This window comes from Poecilia formosa, unplaced genomic scaffold (genome assembly GCF_000485575.1).
Source record: "Poecilia formosa unplaced genomic scaffold, Poecilia_formosa-5.1.2 Scaffold20, whole genome shotgun sequence".
NCBI classification, from domain to species: domain Eukaryota; kingdom Metazoa; phylum Chordata; class Actinopteri; order Cyprinodontiformes; family Poeciliidae; genus Poecilia; species Poecilia formosa.
Genome location: NW_006799959.1, coordinates 3,082,868 through 3,101,904, shown reverse-complemented (window position 1 = coordinate 3,101,904; position 19,037 = coordinate 3,082,868). Strand labels below are relative to the sequence as shown.

The 19,037-nt window shown below is 38.0% G+C and overlaps 1 protein-coding gene across 2 annotated transcripts in view; it reads left to right on the top strand.

The window, feature by feature from the left end:
• The first annotated feature begins 8,532 nt into the window (after positions 1-8,532).
• srrm4 (serine/arginine repetitive matrix 4) overlaps positions 8,533-19,037 on the top strand; it is a 56,880-nt gene continuing 46,375 nt past the window's right edge. The window contains exon 1 of one of the 2 annotated variants that reach the window (XM_016669193.1): positions 8,533-9,390. In XM_016669193.1, coding sequence (XP_016524679.1) covers positions 9,182-9,390 — 209 coding nt within the window. In that variant the 5' untranslated portion in view covers positions 8,533-9,181. The remainder of the gene's footprint in view (positions 9,391-19,037) is intronic. The other variant, XM_007547458.2, reaches the window with a different exon arrangement.

The following is a 19,037-nucleotide window of genomic DNA, read 5'->3' as shown; positions in this document are numbered from 1 at the left end:
GGGCCACATGTGGCCCGCGGGCCTTGAGTTTGACACATGTGATCTATGGGGATTATATTTAAGAAAGGATAGTATTTATCTTAGCAATGTTGTTATTTAGAGTGTGTTACTACAAAATACTCCTCTATTACTGCCTAAGAAAAACTTGTGTTTTGCACTTCACATTTCTGTGAGTGCTTGAGAAGAAGACATAATAGATCCACAGACTAAAATCAAAACCACTGAGAGCAGAGGGACAGATTTCACCCTGACTCCACAATCTGCAAGCTTAATTATCTTGTACATAGACAAGGTCTGCCTACTCTACCTAAAAATATAACTTTTTATTGTCTAAATTTGCAAAAAACTTGACTCTCTTCAAGTAACTTTTGAAGTTTGTGAAACAAAACAATATGTGCAGTTAATTAACTGGATTTTCTTATGGACGAATTCACACGTGCACGTCTTGGAGTGTTGCTAAGTATTTCCTCTTAGACCAACTGAAGTGATCAGACTCCAGATGAACATCAGACATGTAGCATCACTTACTTAACACATTTTCCTAATTACAAAAAGTATTTACTGTACAGTGTTGCCCTCCAGACTCTCATGACTACACAGGACTCCGTCATGAGGTGCTGGAGAGCAGCGCTGCAATATCATCTACTTTCACTGCAAAGTCTGCACATTGGTGAAGAAAGACAAATAAACCAGCTAAATTTTTACTCTGTAAGAACTCAGTCAGTGATGCTAACTGACTGAGTTAGCATCACTTTTTACCAGAGTAAAAAGCAAATAAAACTCAAACTGCAGTTTTTGAAAAGTCTCACAAAATTTTAGTCTGTCTTTGAGACAAACAACCTCATATTGCAGATAAGATTCAAAAACATGACTGCTGTCCTCTCGGATGACAGCTCATCTTTTTGGTTCTGTAACTTTCCGGCTTGAAAATCAGCATAAGCATTTCTCTGTAACCTCTAGGCACCGAGCAGAAGCAGATCTGCTCCATCATCCTGTAACCCCGTGGTTTATTTGCCCTGATGGAGACTTCTGATTTAATTAGGTAAGATGTTGTCCTGTCATCGTTGCCCTGTGTGGGTCAGATTGTCCTTAACATCACCAGGCTGGTCATCTACTTACTTACTTTCCAAACTCTGCCAAGTCCCTAAAGGGAAACTTTGTCAGTGTGCATGTCTCCTGAAAGGTGTAATGAGACAGGAAGGAAGTTTTTTTTAATCTATTTTTCTTTGATCCAGGCTTAAAATATGTTGATTTTCAATTCATTTTAGGTCAAAATAAATATTTCAGCTATTTATTTCAGAGTTTATTTGAGCAGCAGAGTGCCACTTGAATTTCATCACATCATGTCTCATTGCAATCAGACATGAATGTTTTTCATCTACTCAAAGCAGAACATAATTGTGAATGGGTAGAAAAAATATTTTAGATTTTTAGTTTAAAAAAAATCTGAAAAGTGTGATCATTTCAGCCTCTTTTGCTGCATTATTACTCCGACAAGTCTTCTGGATATGTCTACCAAAAAACTGAAATTGCTCTTTGCATGGAGGGAAACCATTTGATTGTAGCTGTGACTGCATGTTTACCATCATTACTGCACTAGAATGTCAAAGCAAGTTTTACATCTTCTAATATTTTACTGTTTAACCAGTTTCATGTTTGCTTTACCTTTTTTGATTCTTCTAGCAGTTAATTTAATAATTTATCTTGGTTTATTGAAATATAGATTAGGCCCAAATACAAATATCTTATAAAAGATGTCAGTTTACTAGTTAATATTTAAATGTTTTTGTCTTGCATCTATCGTTTTGTATCTGTTTGTCCTATCTCTGTTTTTGTGAGAGAAAATAAAAAGTATTATGTGGTAAAACCTTCACCTGACCTCCCCAGACTCTTTGCTCTCCTGCCCACTGTAGCTGGCCACATAGATTTTAGGATTTAGTCAAAACAAACCCTTAGTCTGGCCACTTTTTGAAAATAAAAAGCCTGTTCCTCAAAATAATGAAGGTTTTGCTGACCTTGCAAACTATTGTTGTTCTGTTTTACTTCTAAGACTGTGAGTTGTTATGACCGGGGTCAGAGGACACTTTGCACAGACTGTGTGTCTCAGATACTATAAAGAAACTGAAGGGAGACGAAAACAATTCAGGCTTCATATGGATTCAAGTTTATTGAAAAGAATTACAAGAGTGATTTGTTTTGGCTACATAACCTAAACTAGCTGTAAGACTTACTGAGTTATGAAGGTGAATTTATTTCAGAATAGCTGCTATTTACTACATTAGGTGCTTTTGTCTTTACAGAAGGAATAATAATCAGGAGTGAAATTTAGATAACTGGAAGTAAACAGATAACCAGTATGAATGCTGCGTTTCTGCCAATGTGTGTAAATGCAACATTTTCCAAGAAATGTTGAATATATGTGAGAAGTTTTTTATTACCATTATTTTTTATGGAAGGTCAGTTTTGTTCATTTAAAGAATCGTAAGAACCCTTGATGTTCAGCGCAGCTCTAATCTTCTCACATATATTTTCTCGGAAAATATATCAGATAAAATATTTCCTGCATTGAGTTTTTGCAGTCTTGAGCATTTCTGTATGATTATTTGATGCTTGGACTGTATCATGGTAATTGCTGATATTGACATTTCTATAAACTTTTACAGTGGCTGTAGTGTCACATTTTCAAATACATTGACTAGAGAAACAATTGATCCGCATCTTGAACAAATAAAGTTCAGGAACGTCTGATTTAGAGGAAAAATATTCTCAGACTGGGAGTACAGACTGACTGAAAATATATTTTTCTGTTTTTTTTCTCTTTTTCTAATTTAGCAAAAACTGAAATAAAACAGTTTGTCATCTTTATAACAAGAAAAAATGTAGGTCAGTTTCTGCATGTTATAGCACCTATTTCATTCCCTTTACTTCAGACATATATGAGCCAGGCTCTGCATGGAAGTGTTGGTTGTTGCTATAGCAACCACAGGTTCCTCCATTTTCAGGCTAATTAAAAATACTATATTGATTTCTCTGCATTAGAATAAAAGAAATAAATAAAAATGCAGATATAAAACCTGGAAAAGTGAAAACAGAATTAGTCCAAACCACTAGGATTTGTTGATAACACTGACAATTATTAAATCATAAAAATGTACAAAATCACAATTTTTCATTATGTTTATGTATTATTCTTTGAGCATGCTGTCTGTTGCTTCCTAAACTGTTGCAGTCATTATGCTGGAATGTCAAACTATCATATCATTTTCTTTATTCATGCCTTGTTATTCAATAGATCTCCTCCCCAAACCTTAACGCTCATTTCCTAATTACACTGCAGTTAAAGACCACGACTCTTCGCTCTCAGGTACATGGAGGGATGATCAAAATATCACTTTGAAGGAAATCATTACCTCACTGCTACTGCCTGTAAATGAAACAATCACGTTTGTGTTGCCTCGGGCAAAGCACCTGGAGTTCACAGTTTACAATCTATCAAAGAGATTTAGAGGAAATCATTATACCAAATGAACAGTCAGCCTCTGTCCTCCAAATCAGTATTAGTGAGCCTTGCTTTCCTTCTCTAGTCCTTCTTTCAAAAGGAATTTTTGTGATTAAAAATAAAAAAAACTGAAAGTTTTGCTCCAGGAAAATTCATTTTAAATCTGTCTAGTATTTAATTTTTATTATTATTATTTTTTTTTGTAAATTGTTGTACACAGTTAAATAGAGCAGCAAAAAGCTGCTTTATGGCTTCAGTTTCACAAAATAAAAGCTTATATTTACAACTGTTTGTCAAAGTAAATAACCCAACACAGTAACTATTTCAGCCAATTAGACAAATAAATAATGACAGCATAAGCAGAGTCAATGATTGTTATGATGTTTCCACCAAGAACTGCAGTTCTTACAACAATTACAGTCATTGGTATTTATATTTTAAATGTAGCCAGATCCAAGACATGATGTTTCACAGAAAATGATGGAAAATGTCGATTTTCCATCATTTTGGTCTATGAAAAAAAAGTTTTCTTTATTATGCTAATGTTTAATAATAGGTTCAAAGAGTAAACAATAGGTCTATTTTTGTAAAATAATTAATGTTATGTTTTTATGCATATTTTAGGTTGATTCTGAATTTAAAGTTGTTTTCTTGTCTTATTTGAGATTCCCCTATCTGAGGTTTTGTCCAGTTTTCTTCTAAGAATGGATAATGGATAATCTTCTAGACCAATGATTGTGTTCACAAAAAGTACACACTTTATTCATCTGTATGGTCTGCATTGGGTCTTATTTGTTTTTGTCAAATCATTACAAATTTGTAAATTATGTGATTTGACAGATAAGTTTTGTTTTCTCTAAAATTAGAAAAACGTGGTTTGTTTTCTGGATCAGTTTCCTTCAATGTCTGACTAAAAATGACACAGTAATTCCACAGGTATTGGAAATAAGTATTTTTTTTTATAGCACCACATGTCCTCAAAACTGTCTTGAGAAGGAAGATTTGTCTGCTCTGAATGCGGTGGTGACAGCTCATCCACAGACAATAACCATGGATTCCTGGTAAAGACGCGGAGGCGCGCTCGCTGAAATGAAAACGAATTTACGGCTCTGGGCTTTGACAACAGGTTGAATGTTTGCTTTCCAGTGTTTTAAACGATGCGTCAGACGAAGAATTGCCAAAAAAAAAACAAACATATTGGCTCTTGCTGATAAAGAGAGACAAAAAGTTACATTTCACAGTAATTGCATACCCTCTTTTTGTTGAAAAATAATAATAATAAAAAAATCCATTAAGAGGAATTTATCTGCTCCAACAAAAGCAATTACTGTCAGCGGGAGATCTGAGCATGCAAAGTCATCCAGCCTCACCAATAAAAAGTCTCCATCCATTCCCCTGTATTTCCCTCGGCTATTTTTAAAAGTTCGCTTAATTTTTTGTTTACCTTGAGTGGAGGCTCTTCACGCTGCGCCCTGTCAGCCAGTACAAATATGAAAGACAACTCCTTCAGGAATAATTGGGCTTCTGACTGTTTTCAGAGCAGAGCCGCACACAATGAATGTCAGCCACTAATTATTGCAACATTTTCTATCATATTAATGACATTTCAATGACAATATCAAGAGCCAATTAAGATCAAGAGTCCACAGCTTTTGAAATCTGTTTGCATTAAACATTTTAGCAGCTCTTACTAATTGCTTTCCCACCTATCAAAACTTCTCTCATCTTCACACAAATTAACATTTTCAATAACAACCCATATCCTTCAACTAAGCGCTTTATTTAAAATCTATACAGGGAAAAGCTCTTCATAAAAAAAAATCTGTTTTGCAGAAGCCCGACCAGCTGCCCTCTGCACAACCCTCCGATATTTAACGCGACGGCGCAGACGCTTATTTAATATTCCCAACGACGATGAAAACATTTCCCATCTTGTTTGTGCTCCCCGGTTTGATTGGAGAGCACCTCAGTTCCATCTTTATGCAAAGCACACTGATGAAGCAGCCACTTATCATCAAGCGACTGGTGGTGTTATACATCAAGGTTTCAAGTTATCAACTAATACATGCATTATTAGTCCCGATGAGGCATGAAGCAGTGTTATTATGCATACATATTAGAGGAAAGATATTACCACCTCCACCTACGACTTTACAATGGGGGAAGTGCAATTTACCTCTTAGTAATAAAGAAAAGAGTTAAAACTCTTATTCTTTATGTCTTGCATTCACTTACATTGAGGTAACATTCAGGTATTTTAATGCATTTTTTACCCACATGCAAATAAAATAGATCTTCACCTGAAAGGTGAGATTTTATTTGTTTTTTCTAAACCAACTAAGTTCAAAACAGACAGGCTGATGTGGATGTGTCTGGGAGTTTTAAGGATAAATAAAAACACTTTTAATTTAATCTCAAACGAGCTGACTGAAACAAAACCCAGAAAATATAAATAAATCTTTATTTAAGGAATAATAGCTGTACATATAAAATTATAACAATTATATTTTTGTGTTTTTTGTTTTGTGTATACCTTAGAACTTAACTCTAATTATAAAGCAATGCAATTGTTATTGGTGTCAAGTGGTTGGTTAAAAAATTAGCTTTTAAAGGAAAACCAGTTGATTGCATTGTTTCAGTTTTGCAGAAATAACTCATTCTGAGCATGTGGTAACAGTAGAAAAGATTGACTCCTTAGAAAAAAAAAAAAAAACTCTGAAAGAAGCAGGCCCAGCATGAGCTGCCATCTGCTGCAGTAGAGTGAGGCTTTTCCAAGATTGAGCAGACACAACAACAAAAGAAGCACTACTGGTTCAGGAGTACGTTATAACTTAAAGAAAAAGTAAAGAGTTATTTTCAGCAGTAGCTCTTTGCTTGCCTTAATCCAGGAGAGAGATCAAGTTAAAACGGGGTGGGGGCATTCTGCACGATCAACTTTTTTGAGCTTTGTATAATTTCATAAAGTTATTCTCCCATCAAAGTGTCTTTGAGTGTTGCTTTGATGCATTCATGCATGTTTAAGGAATCCTTGAATCTCCTGTGGAAACCATTTGGGCGTCAGTTCGGACCCAAAGCTCCGTCTTGGAGCTTTAGTCCATTACAGAGCACCACTCCAACACACAGCTCCACCAGACTAGCGGCAGCAGCTATTAACAAACAACAGGTAAAATTCTGTCTGCTGCTCATTCAAACTACAGCTCTTCTAACTGCATCAATGGAGAGCAGGGAGAAGGTACGAGGTTGTTAAAGAGACAGAGGCCAATTTCAAAGAATGTTTTAAGTTGTTTATTTTTACATTTAAAGTATTTTCTTAATATCTGAAGGTAAAACAGTTATTTTTCTGTGCTGTAAAACGGCACTTTGTCATTTTATCCACCCCAAAATTATATCCAAACCAGTTAACATCAGCAGTAGGAAAGAGGTTTTAAAATATGAAAAAAGTTCCTGCATATTTTGGTTGAGAGTTTAAAGCCTCATTCAATTGAATTAACAGTTTTGTAACAGGAAGTGTGGAAAACTGAATACCAATCTGAAATGTTTATGGTATGTTTTAAAAGTACTGTTAGCAATAAAAGAGATTTGTAGGTTGGTCAATCGCTAGTAGCTTAAAAGTAAACTCAAACTTAAAAAAAACATGAGATGCATAAGAATATTTCTGTAGAATTCTCCTACAGCTTGAAAGTTCACTTATTTTAGTACAGAAACATTGTGAAAGTTACACATTTAACGTAAATATTAACAGCATATCATAAGAAAACCTTCACACCTGTGTGATCCAATCAGACTAGAGAGCAAACAGATGAATCCAACATTTGGAGAAAAATGCAGGGAGGTTTGGATCAGGCACAAGCCCTGACCGGCCCTCACTGAGCTGGGCCTTTTGTTATGCTGATTTACTCCAGCCTTTTGTCTGAGCAGCATGAAGTGTGAGCTTCCAAGAGAGCAGGACAAAGAAATTCAAAAGCTACTGACACAGACACAGAGCAGGCTGTATTCAAATGTGAAACCTTAATCGCACGTAAAATAAAGGACGTAACACTGCCAAGCAAAATGACTCCATTTTGTGCAAACTTTTATCATGAAAAATTTATGTGCATGTTTTATCAAAGCCGAACTAGTAAAATAATTAAAGAAGGTAAAAATTATACTAAACATAATGGCTCTTTCACCATTATGTTTTATTTTTAGCCATTGTTTACATCTGGATTTACAGCATTTGGCTTCTGCTGGGGCAGAATTATGCTGCACCATCATCATAATTTGTCATAAAAGTTGGATAACCTGCAACATGACCGTTCAGACCGCAGATATTGTCAAAATTATCCATCTGATGTAGTTTAGAAAGTGACACAAACTGAGGCTTTTATTGAAAATATTAAAACTGGAATATTTACACTGCTTTGAAAAAGTCTGATATGAATCATATATGGGGATAAAAAAAACAATTGGATTTGGGTTGAATTTGTCTGCTGTGTGAATGTAGCCTAAAAACAAACCCTTTTTTAATATGCAGTACATCCTCATTATATTTTGAATTACTGCTATTGACTCTTCAACATTGACTTGATTGTGGGAAACCATTTTGGCAACAGAACATCAGCATCGATATTCAATTCATATTAAGCTAACAGAGAAAGTGTGACAGTTGTATTCTCACTAGACGATGTGAAGTGTTTGGACGTGGTTTATGGGTATTTCACAAACTTTGTTGTAGTTTTAGAGATTCTGTTGAATATTTTCTTCTTCTTGTGGTATTCATGGTTTTATGTGATCTGATATAAGGATTCTTTTATTAAATATTGATTGAGAGGTTGTTTTTTTAAATAAGAGGAAGGAACAAGAAGAGGGGGAGAAGAAGACAATGAAACAGACAGTGATGCGTAGAAGTGAAGATGAAGGTAAACCTAATTTCAAAACTAACAGGGACAAGAACAACACACCCACATTACACACAGAGGTGTCCCTCCACCCCAGAGTCCAGCCCCCCTTTCTGACGTCACCAGCACAGAGATACAAAACAAGCTTTTTCACAGTTCAGCTCCTCACTCGGCTCTCATTGACGCATCCGCTCACACACTCTTCAAACTCACACTCAGACCTTCCTTCAGCTGAGCCTCAAACCTGCTCAGCTGCTGTGGGTGGGAGTACAATCAAAACACAGCGTCTGACCACGCAAACTCCTGTCTCCTTCTGACCGAGCCATGCTCCTCCATCTGTAGGACGGGAGCGCTTCACACTGTGCAAAGCTTCCGACAGGGGCAATAGAGAGAAGCTCCCCGACCCGGACCCCATCCCAAATAGAGCAGCAGATGTGACTGAGAAGGAGAGGCGGAGAGAGAAACACAATCTGCCCCCCTACCCCGTCCCGTCTTCAAGAACAATACCCTGCCTTCAGCTGGAGAGGGTCAGCTTTTGTCCTTCTCCCCGGGCTGCAGCTCAACTGAAGAGCAGACAGACGCGCTGACACGTTGACCCGCTGCAGCGAAGAGGAGAGGACGAGGCAAAGCAGCCCGCTGCACTCCACTTGCTTTGATTCAGTACTTGGACAGTTCCCGAGCAACAACTGGAGAGAGCGTGTGAGCGTGTTTTCAGCAGACTGTGGAGCGTCTGGCTCATGAGGGACTAAAGATCACATCTCACTTGCAGATTAAAAAAGACACACACACAAAAAAAAACCCTGAGATGCAGACACCATGTTCACTCAAGCTCGACCTCAGTGGTCCTTCTCCGACCCTGGGATCGGAGGGAAGCACCGCCACCTGCAGCTTCCTGCAGCTGGGAGAGAAGCAGCTCTTTGAGAAGTTTTGGAAAGGGACTTTCAAGGCTGTGGCCACACCGAGACCGGAGAGCGTTATTGTGGCGAGCATCACCGCCCGCCGCAGGGTGACCGGGTAAGTTCTCTGAAATGTTCTCACATGTTGCTAAGCTTTGGTAGTTTAGAAAGAAACTCGAGCAGAAAATAGCTGTTATGTCTTCAAGGACATCTCGGTGTTTAATATACACACCATGAAAATGATCGTATTACATATTCAAGCTGAACGTATGCTACATCTCACTGGAAAGGTCGAGATTTTTTGAATTTTAAATGCATTTCTTCTTTTGTATTGTTTTAATCTTTGTTAGTTTTCACACTAAAATGAATACAACTCACCATAAACCTGTTTGTTGACATTTGAAGTAAATGTAACAGTTGTCATGAATTATGGATAAACAATATGTTCCAAATATCATCTTTGCTTTATGAATCTGCATAAAAGTATTTGGAGCACAATATTTTTTTGCCCAGTCGATTTGGCCAAAGATTCATGTGTCATGAATTCGAGTTGTAAGTACATGTAATATATTTTCCCAGGTGCATGGAGTGTCTTCATGCACTCTGACATGTGATAGTGAAGTGTAGAGAGAGGGTTGGATCGAGGTGTCAGAGGTCTGACGAAATGTGGATTCATCACTTTGCCCTCATATGATTTCCTAATGCTGTACAAACACAGTAGGTACTTTGAAAAACCCTGGGAATTAAAGCCCTTTATCTGTGTTGAATGACTTAAACTGTGCTTTCAGTAAAGACTTTTTTAAGCCTAAATAAATAAAAAGGGGTTTTATTGCGATGTGATCTCAGTTTGATTCGATTGAAGTGGTCAGTATGACACGATGAAAGCATTTTAAGTTCTGTCCATTCACATGAAGAAAACTAACCAGTTTTTTTAAACTGGCAGTATTATGTAAAATCAACTTTTTTGAGCTTCACATCATGTTATAATTTTATTCCCTTGTCAAAAACATACCTGGAGTGTTCTTTCATGTTCTTTCATGCATGTTTGAGAAATCTTTTTGTCTCCCGTGGCAACAGTTCAGCTGTGCAAAACGCCTGGGTGGACCTACCGCCACCTTCAAAACTCCTCAAAACCACAAGCTTCCAAGCGTCCGCCTCGTAAAGCATCCCTCCCCTGTGACTCCTTCACTTTGCTCCTGCAGACTAGCTAGCAGCATTTAGCAAACATCTTCATCCTGGCGAAATCTCAGTGAAATGCTGATAACGCTGTTAAACGGTTCATAGAGGAATGGTGCTGTGATGACTTCCTGAATGCACTTACAAAATTTCTTTTAAGTCATATTTGATCTACACAGCATTTTCATAATAACTGGAGGTAAAATAGTTAATTGATTGTGATTGGAAAACATATTTGAAACTTGAACAAGTCTAGGTTTTAGTATCGTACACTGCAGGCGTCGTCTTAGTTTTCTTCTGTAACCCGTGTTGGCACACATCCCAAACACATATCTGTGGCGTTTAAAGGTCATGTGACAGCATCGTCCTGCCTCTAATGTCAGACCCGTTCCTCCTCTCCTCTCCTCTGTGTCACGGCTCTGCCTGAGTCTCTGTTGAAGCAGCAACCCGTCACGTGTGAGCCGTGACACTTTCTGTCCAAAGGTTAGCTGTAGTGCAGCGGCCGTTTCAGGTGGAACGAGGACAAACATTTCAAACTCTTTTTCTGATCATCCTCCTTTTTCATGTCCACATAAAACTGTTCACCTGTTTTGTCAGAAGCTGTTCTGCTGCCTCTATGTTTACCTGATTTCTCAGCTCTGACAGCTGTTTCTCTCTGCGCTTCAGCGGTCTCCCCATGTGCCAGCGCATAAAAAGAGATTCTACTCATAAATATTTGAAATGAGCGTTAGAATATTTGAACAGGCTTACTTATATGTACATACACATCTAGTAAATGCCTGCCTGGTTGACCTTTAAATGGTTTTGACACTCTCTATCAACTTCCCCTTACGTGAAATTAGCTATGTTGATGAGGATTACAATGGCCCATTTCATCTGACATCGGCGCAGGCAGTGGAAAGGCACAGTGAACCAAATAATGGGTCTTTAATAGCTTCTGTTACCGCAGGAGCATACGGCTGCACATGGCTTGGTTTGAAAAGATTTTATTAGCTTTTTGGATTAGAGTTAAAAATACTTTTTATTCCTCGAATGCGACTGAACATGTCAGGCCTCCAATCAGACCGAATAGATGAACGTCTTTGACTCCAGTCTGGAACAAATTTCAGCCCATTTTAGGAAATTTGCAAAAAAAAACAAACAAAACAAACAAAACAGAAAGAAAGAAAGCAAAGTAAAGTGGCTCGCTAGCGTGAACTGAGCAGCCTTTTCTCAAATAGCCTGAGGTTCTGGAGCTTTGCCATACTGTCTCTTCAAGTTCAGCCTCTCTTGGAAGAAATCTCTCCTCCAGTCGCTTCGCCCCACCACTGTTTCTGTCCGGGTGACAGTGACGATGATGGCAGCGTGGCAGGCAAGAGCAAACATCCCCAGAGAGCACATTAAATGTTGCTAACTTGCCTGGACAGCTCGTAAAAGACAAGACGAATGTCCCTGTGGTCCAACATTTGTCTCAGGGAAGGAGAGGCAGAGGGACCTCTGGGTGATGCAGATCGTAAATAATGACTAAAAAGTAAAAACAACCCAGAGAGAGTATGGAGACAGGGCATTCGGCCTCCCTCCCCTGCTGCACTGTTGATTTTTTGCGCAGGCAGAGAGAGCGACTTGGGAATGCTTAGACAATCAGAATGCATGGCCTTAGGCTCGCTCCTCTGCCTCCTTCTTTCCAAGAGCAAGCATTATTATTCACTGTGGAGAACTGAGGGGTGACGAGCAAATGCACTGAAAGCAAGAGGGCATTATGTACAACAAGCAGAGACGGAAAGAAAAGAGAAGGAGACAGAGAAAGAAGCCACAGGGAGACGCTTCATGTTCAATCAGCATGAGTTCTTTTCTCCCCGCGCTGTCCTCACCTCTCCTTTCCGCTCCGCTCCTTTTCTCTGCTCCTGAAATGAAATGCTGGAGGGACCCGATGGCCACACTGGACTAATTAGAGTTTGCTGTCGTCCCCCGCTCCCCCCGCCCCCTGCCTCTTCCCTTGGAGTCCCCACAGAGAAGAGGAGGAGTTTGGTGGGTTAGTGCAGCAGGTTGGGTCTTGCCGTCCTTCATGGGGACTTCTCTCACTCAGATTACTGGAGCTCGGGTGCAAATGTCAGCGAGTGCGTTTGTGTGCAGCCGTCCACGTCTGCTGTGTCTGAGATGTTTTCCAGCAATTGAGCGGGTTTTAAATGAGGGCTTTCAGCGTGGATGTATGGTGAGAGCGTGCGGCTGCTCCGGTGGTGGGGCTTCGTCCAACTCTGTGGCAGATGGCAGCCATGAGTGTCTGCAAAAGGAAGCGGTGGGGTGTGTGTGTGTGTGTGTGTGTGTGTGTGCGTTTGTGCAATGTTGGAGGGGGGTATTCAGGCCTCTTACCTCAGCAGATGCTACTTTAATGAGGAAGAGGGGGAGAAGTGGTTGGAGGGGCTTGTCGAATGACAGCACCAGAGGGAGGATTCGGCAGGCCGGACGGAATAGCAGGAACACTTCTGAGTGGAGAGCAAAGCAATCCAGCTGCAGCCTCAGCATTGACTACATGTTCTGAATACGACTGAGCAATTAATCGTCTGCTGAGATATGCAGCTATGATATGAAGTATATCTATATTTTGTTTTAACCTTGTTTTTTATATATGTTTGGATTAACAGGTCAACATCAGCCTTTTTAAATGAATTTGCATCTTAGGTAAAAACATGTAAAAATCATTTTGCCTGTTCAGTGCATGTTTCTGCCACCATACCTCAGCTCCCGCTTCTTGCTCACATGCTACTTAACTGATGGTTAATCTCTTATCCTTATCAAGACTGCATTGTTTGCCGACGAAACTCAAAGTCTTTTGACATTTGCAGCATCGATGCTGAAAGGCACAATACAAGCAAATGCAGACAAACTGACAAACAGAGCGGGGACAAATGAGTACAAGGAATGGAGTCTGAAAACATGAAGCAGAGCCAGTCAGAGCTCCTCCAGATGAGGCATCTCTGCCTTCCTTGATCTCCCAGTGAGAATGATAAACATGATTTAGTGGCGGATGAGGGGTCTGTCTGCCGGTACTCTCCTCTCTGCTTGTTTTTCCTCCTCTCTTCACTTCTGCCCAACATGTCTCCTTCTATGTATTTCTCCTGGTTTCGTTTCACTGCGTGTTAACTGGCTCTTCCCGTGTCTATGTAGTATTACTCTGGGTAATACGGACAATGACTGACTGCTGGAGCATTCCCACTGAAGAGCGGGAGATGATGCCAACTCCCCGGGAAGCGATTGCACTTATCAACAAAGTGGATTCATATGTCATACTGATTTCCCAATCCACTAGAATCCCACCACTGTTGTTGGCTTAACACCCGATGCAGCACTCATGGTTATTTTATGACACTTCTCATTCTGTATATGAGGAAATAAAACAAATTGCTAACTGGTAGAGCGCATCAATGATGTGAAAAAAATGAAATGGATAATAGTTTTATTTTAATAGAAAAAAACTTTTAAAGTAATTTTGCAGACTGGCAACAAATGTCCACTAACAGAGTAAATTGAGAAATACAAATGATCCCTCCTTGGTTTTGGATAGCAGATGGACATTGAGAAAAATTGTATGCAAAATGTACAAACAGAAATATGAATAGTAAAAAAAGGTTCATTTTTCTATGTCTTTGCCTTGTGATGGATTAGCAAAGTGTCCAAAGTGCATCCACACCCCAACCTGGCAAGGATAAATAGGTATTGAAGTTCAGTGTGTGTGTGTGTGTGTGTCTGTGTGTGTGTAAAATATTCAGTGTGCTATTGCATAAGAACAGAAAAAGTAACTTTTTTGTCTTTTATCTTTTGTACTCATTGATTGATTAACCTTCTCAGATTAAAAGTTCAATGATATATACATAATGTATGAGTCACTATAAGTGACTCATCTTTCTGTCAGTGACACTTAACAAAAATAAATACATTTGGTAATTCTAACTGATCTAAAACAAGAAATATTTCCTCTGATTTATCTTCAGGCAGTGAGAAAAAATGTAATTTTATTTGGTGTATATGTACTCATGATTTCATCTGTATGTCGTTAGCTGAAGAAACAAAAGATGGAAACTCGTGACTGCCGGTCATTTTAACACATCCAGTAAGTCTTGCTTTCATGTAGACTGTGGTGACAGCTACCTGCAGAGGAAAATCAGTCAGAATAAACCCAAAGTTAGCAATGACAAGTCCTGCCACCCAGCACATTTCGTCTGGCCAATTAAGCCATTTCACAAGCGGTAAAGCAAAACCACACAATTTTGCTGGACTTTACTTTTAAGTGCTCTGCAAGAGTACAGTGTGTTCACTTTGTCATTAACAAACCATTTAACTGGCAGAGAGAGCTGCAGCACATTAATGACAAAGACATTTACTGGCTCAGAGTGACTGTAATACATCACTGGAAGGGAGTTTGAATGAGATATTGATGAACGCCAACAACTCAACGATTACTTGAAAAAGTTATCTTTCTGGCTGTTGAAGCTCACGTTGACATTTCCAGATTTCAATCTAATCTTCTGAAAGTTGCTGGCTGGGAGAAATGAGTTTGGCTTTGCTGACACACCGATTGATTTTGGCAGGCGTTACGTTGCTGCAGCGCTAACTTCGAAGACGTTTCTCTGCTGTTTTAGCAAAAGGAGTCCGATGCTTGTGATTAAAAGCAACGAGCCCGTTGGAATGGAGAGCTTTAAAATCCCTTTGAGTTGCATTTTGCCAATCTTTCTCTTTTTGTTTTCATCTGCAGAATGTAGGGCAATCCTGTTTGTTTGGGTTTTAGCATTGGAGACTGGAATTGCTCTGAATCTAGTGGTTAATCGTCTGTCTTTCAGTTTGTAACCTTTGCAAAGAACTGTGTGTTACAAGTAAAGATTTAGCAAATACACAACTACTTAGATGTGTAGATCTTTTGTAAAACACATCAACATTTATTTTAGGGATATTTCAAATCGGTACATTAGCATAGTGACACATATTATGGGAGGGAATTGGAATTTAGTGTGATTATTCATCCAGAAAATCAAAGCAGAGAGCTGAGTTTAAACCCTTCCCTTCAAACATCAGCTCAAAGCTGCTGTGAAATTCTCCCTGAAGGAGCACATATTTCCCTTTCTATGGTTCACTTCAGCATGTGAGGAAAACTGAACGACTCGCAGCCTTCCACCTGCGGCCGGTGGCACGTCCATCATCCTAAAGAGTACATCTTGATTTGGGATGTTTTGTGTAGTCGGAGAGTATTTTCTTTCTGAAGGGATTCTAATAGATCAGTGACAGTTTTAATGTATAATGAACTTTTAATCAATCGATGGCATAGTCCATCGATTGATGGACTATGCCATCGATAGTCCATCAATCAGATTTTATGACTGCGTCATAAAATCTGACGCAGTCAGAAGCAATGTCCAGTCTAGTTGACGGTGTTGGTTCTCAGTCATATTCAATAAATTAGAAAATATTTTCTGATGAGGCTCATTTGTAATATATTAAAAGTAACTTTTGAAAATAACAACCCTTAAGCTGGTATTAAGCATACTTTTCATTAGTCACCAATTTTTAATTGGTCTGTGGTATTATTGTAACTTAAATGTAATGTTTTCATTAACAGTAAGCCTGAAATCATAATAAAGTTAGTCTACATCATGTAATAATTAGTTAATGTAATGTGTGAAATAAATTGACTTTTCAATAATAAGTTAATTAATGGTTCTGAGTGCTTTGCACCAGTGTCCTGTGGGGAAAGTAGTTTGTATCAATCAGTCGTAGTCTAATGTTGGTGCACACCGGCAGGTTGTTTTTAAAATCTGCAGTATGGAAGGTTTTGTGATTTTTGCATTTTTTTTGTCTGTAAGAACTCCAGGTGTTTGCAATAACAGATTTATGTGTGTTTGTAATATTCCAGCTTTATGGATCTGCACCTGCTGCACTCACTTTGAGCTAAAATGTGGTGTGTTGACATTTGAAAAGACTTGAGGCATTTACCTCCATTAACATAGTAAATGAAGTTGATGGATTGCAACATGTGTTTTCAATGCAGACTGCAAAAAAATATCTACAACCAGCTGCAGTAAAGAGGAGGATTCTGAACATTTCTGCAGTGTAAAGAACAGTTTAATCTGTGAACTCTTTAGTTCCTTGGTTAATATAACTTAAATTCTAAAGACGTTGTTTTGATTTTTTACAGAAACCAACAGTAATACTTCATTTTAAAAACATGTAAAGGTTGTTTTGTGAAAATGCCAGACAAATGTTGGCTCAGAATAAAATGAATCGATATGTTTCAACTGCATCCAGACCTATAAAAGGTTATATTTATGTCTATTCTTATGCATTGCAGCGAAATCAAATCCCAACAGATTAAACAAATTGGCTTCAATTATTTTTGTGTACCTTCTTACATACAATAAAGTACAAAATGCACTTTATAAGAAATACTGAAGTTTCATTTAGCTGACATTGGTATAGATAAAATAGCTACATTTTCCATGGATCTGAAAAAAATGTAGCTATTTTTAGTAGTATTTGGTAGTATTGTAGTCTTAAGTAGAAAATGGTTGCAGTAATGGTATGAAAATGAGAGAAAGCAAAAAGGGAAGAAAGCTAAAAAACAAACAAAAAAAGACAGGATGCTGTGTAGCCAAGATTATTACATTTTTTACTTGATGTCACATTCCTGTCCAAAAATATGAATCGTCTGAGGTTTTGCCAAATGCAACAAAATCATACTCTGTGTAGGTATAGGTTCAAATCCATGACTGGGAAGAGAGAAAACCTGTTGACTGGTGTTCAAATTAAATCTCACAGACATGCAGACATGACCAATTCTTGATGCTTTTATTTATAGTGGGTCTAAAGGAGGAAGGCTCACTGATTACAACCTATTTGATGTTCACAAAGCAAAGATTTCCGAGATAAAAATAAAGTGTGAGGCGGCTTTCAGCTTAACTGCTTGTCATTTTTGCCTCCAGCATTGAGACAGCAAGAGAAACAACAACAAATGTAAATTGGATATGTGTAAAAAAAAATTGTGCCCTTTCACTGAAAAAGATTTTTTTCCGTTCAGGATGAAGTGATTTTATGACTTTCAATTTAAAATAAATATAGCTCAGTATAATATAGTTCAGGACTCTGTGTGCTTTTCTCTTCTCAATGTTCTCACTATGTGAATCATGAAAATTAAGTCCCTTTTTATGTGTTAAAGTGTTGTGATAAGACTACTTGCTTTACCACTATTGTAAACCATGTTTTGCTGCTAATTTGAGTTTAAGCCCTTAAATCCTTCACCCAGAATGCTGATAGTAAAATGCTGCACCGCTACTTATCCATTGTTAACTACAGGATCTAAATATAATAAAACTACTTCTGTTAAAATAAAAGAAGAGCCCAAATAATAAACATTCACTACGTGTGTAATTTGTCAACTTCTGATTTAATCAGTAATTTTAGGCTCAACTTTTCGATCTTTATAGAACCATGACAAACCTAAACATAGATCATTTAAATCTTTTACAATTAAAAATTCTGACTCACGTTAAATACATTTTAACTTCAACATATAATGTATTGTGTGCATTGAAAAACCTGCATTTTGAATATGTAGAATGTTTTATTCTTAGTTCAGGCTTGGCTTTGGGATTTGTTTAAATGATTGAAGGACAGAAACTATGCACTATGTGTTGGCAATAAGAACTTAGAGTTAGATGAAAATCTCAGTAAAGCCTTGATTCTCTATTAATTCAATGATAGATTTTCTTATTGGTTTGTTAGTTGTTTTTGTTGTTTTTGTTGTTTTTCTTGCTGCTATCTTTAAGATTCAATATATCTGCCCAGGATTAGTCCTTACCTAACCAGGTGAGTGTTTTGCTTTATAATTATAAAATGTCTGTGATGAATATCATGTTAGATGCATTATAAAAACACATTCCTGGGATGTGAAATAGTACATTTTTCTCATTTAGCATGCAATAAAAATCAAAGCATTAACTTTAAGCTTTCTTCTTCTTTCAGCCATGTTTGTCTTTTTCTTCAGTTTATTTTCTTTTTTAACCAAGTTGGCTTCTTTCTAACTGGACCCCTAGAGCAGTCGTAGTATTCATTATTAAAATGGAAACTTATCAAAGTCAACTCCTCATCACTTAAATTAAATCATTTCAAGGCTGAGTGACTCTCACGTCTCGGCCTCCTCCTCCATTTTTCATTTTCGCTTCGTGGCCATCCTCATTTCGGGAAGACGATCTGCCATTCATTTAAAATTGCCACCATTTGCATAACTGATGCCAGGGTGAGGGGACGCACTGTAGATTCCCCAAATTCAATCGTCGATGGTGGCACAGGAATTTATTGGCCCGATGTTTTAGTTTCATTTCTCTGTGCTTCTTTCTCACCTTTGCTTCTACTTCAGAGGTGAATGTCTGGTGAAAAACAGTTTTGCATTATTTTGAATTTTCTGTTATCATTGGATCAGAAGAGTTGGTTGAATTAGAGTCTTTTCTCTTTTCAGCTGCACGTCATGCTGACTGCAAAATGAAGATAGTTGATGAGAAATAACAGTTTCTGCTGTTTGTAGGACAAGAACAACATCTCCCACCTGGTTTCATTGCTTGTGAAAAA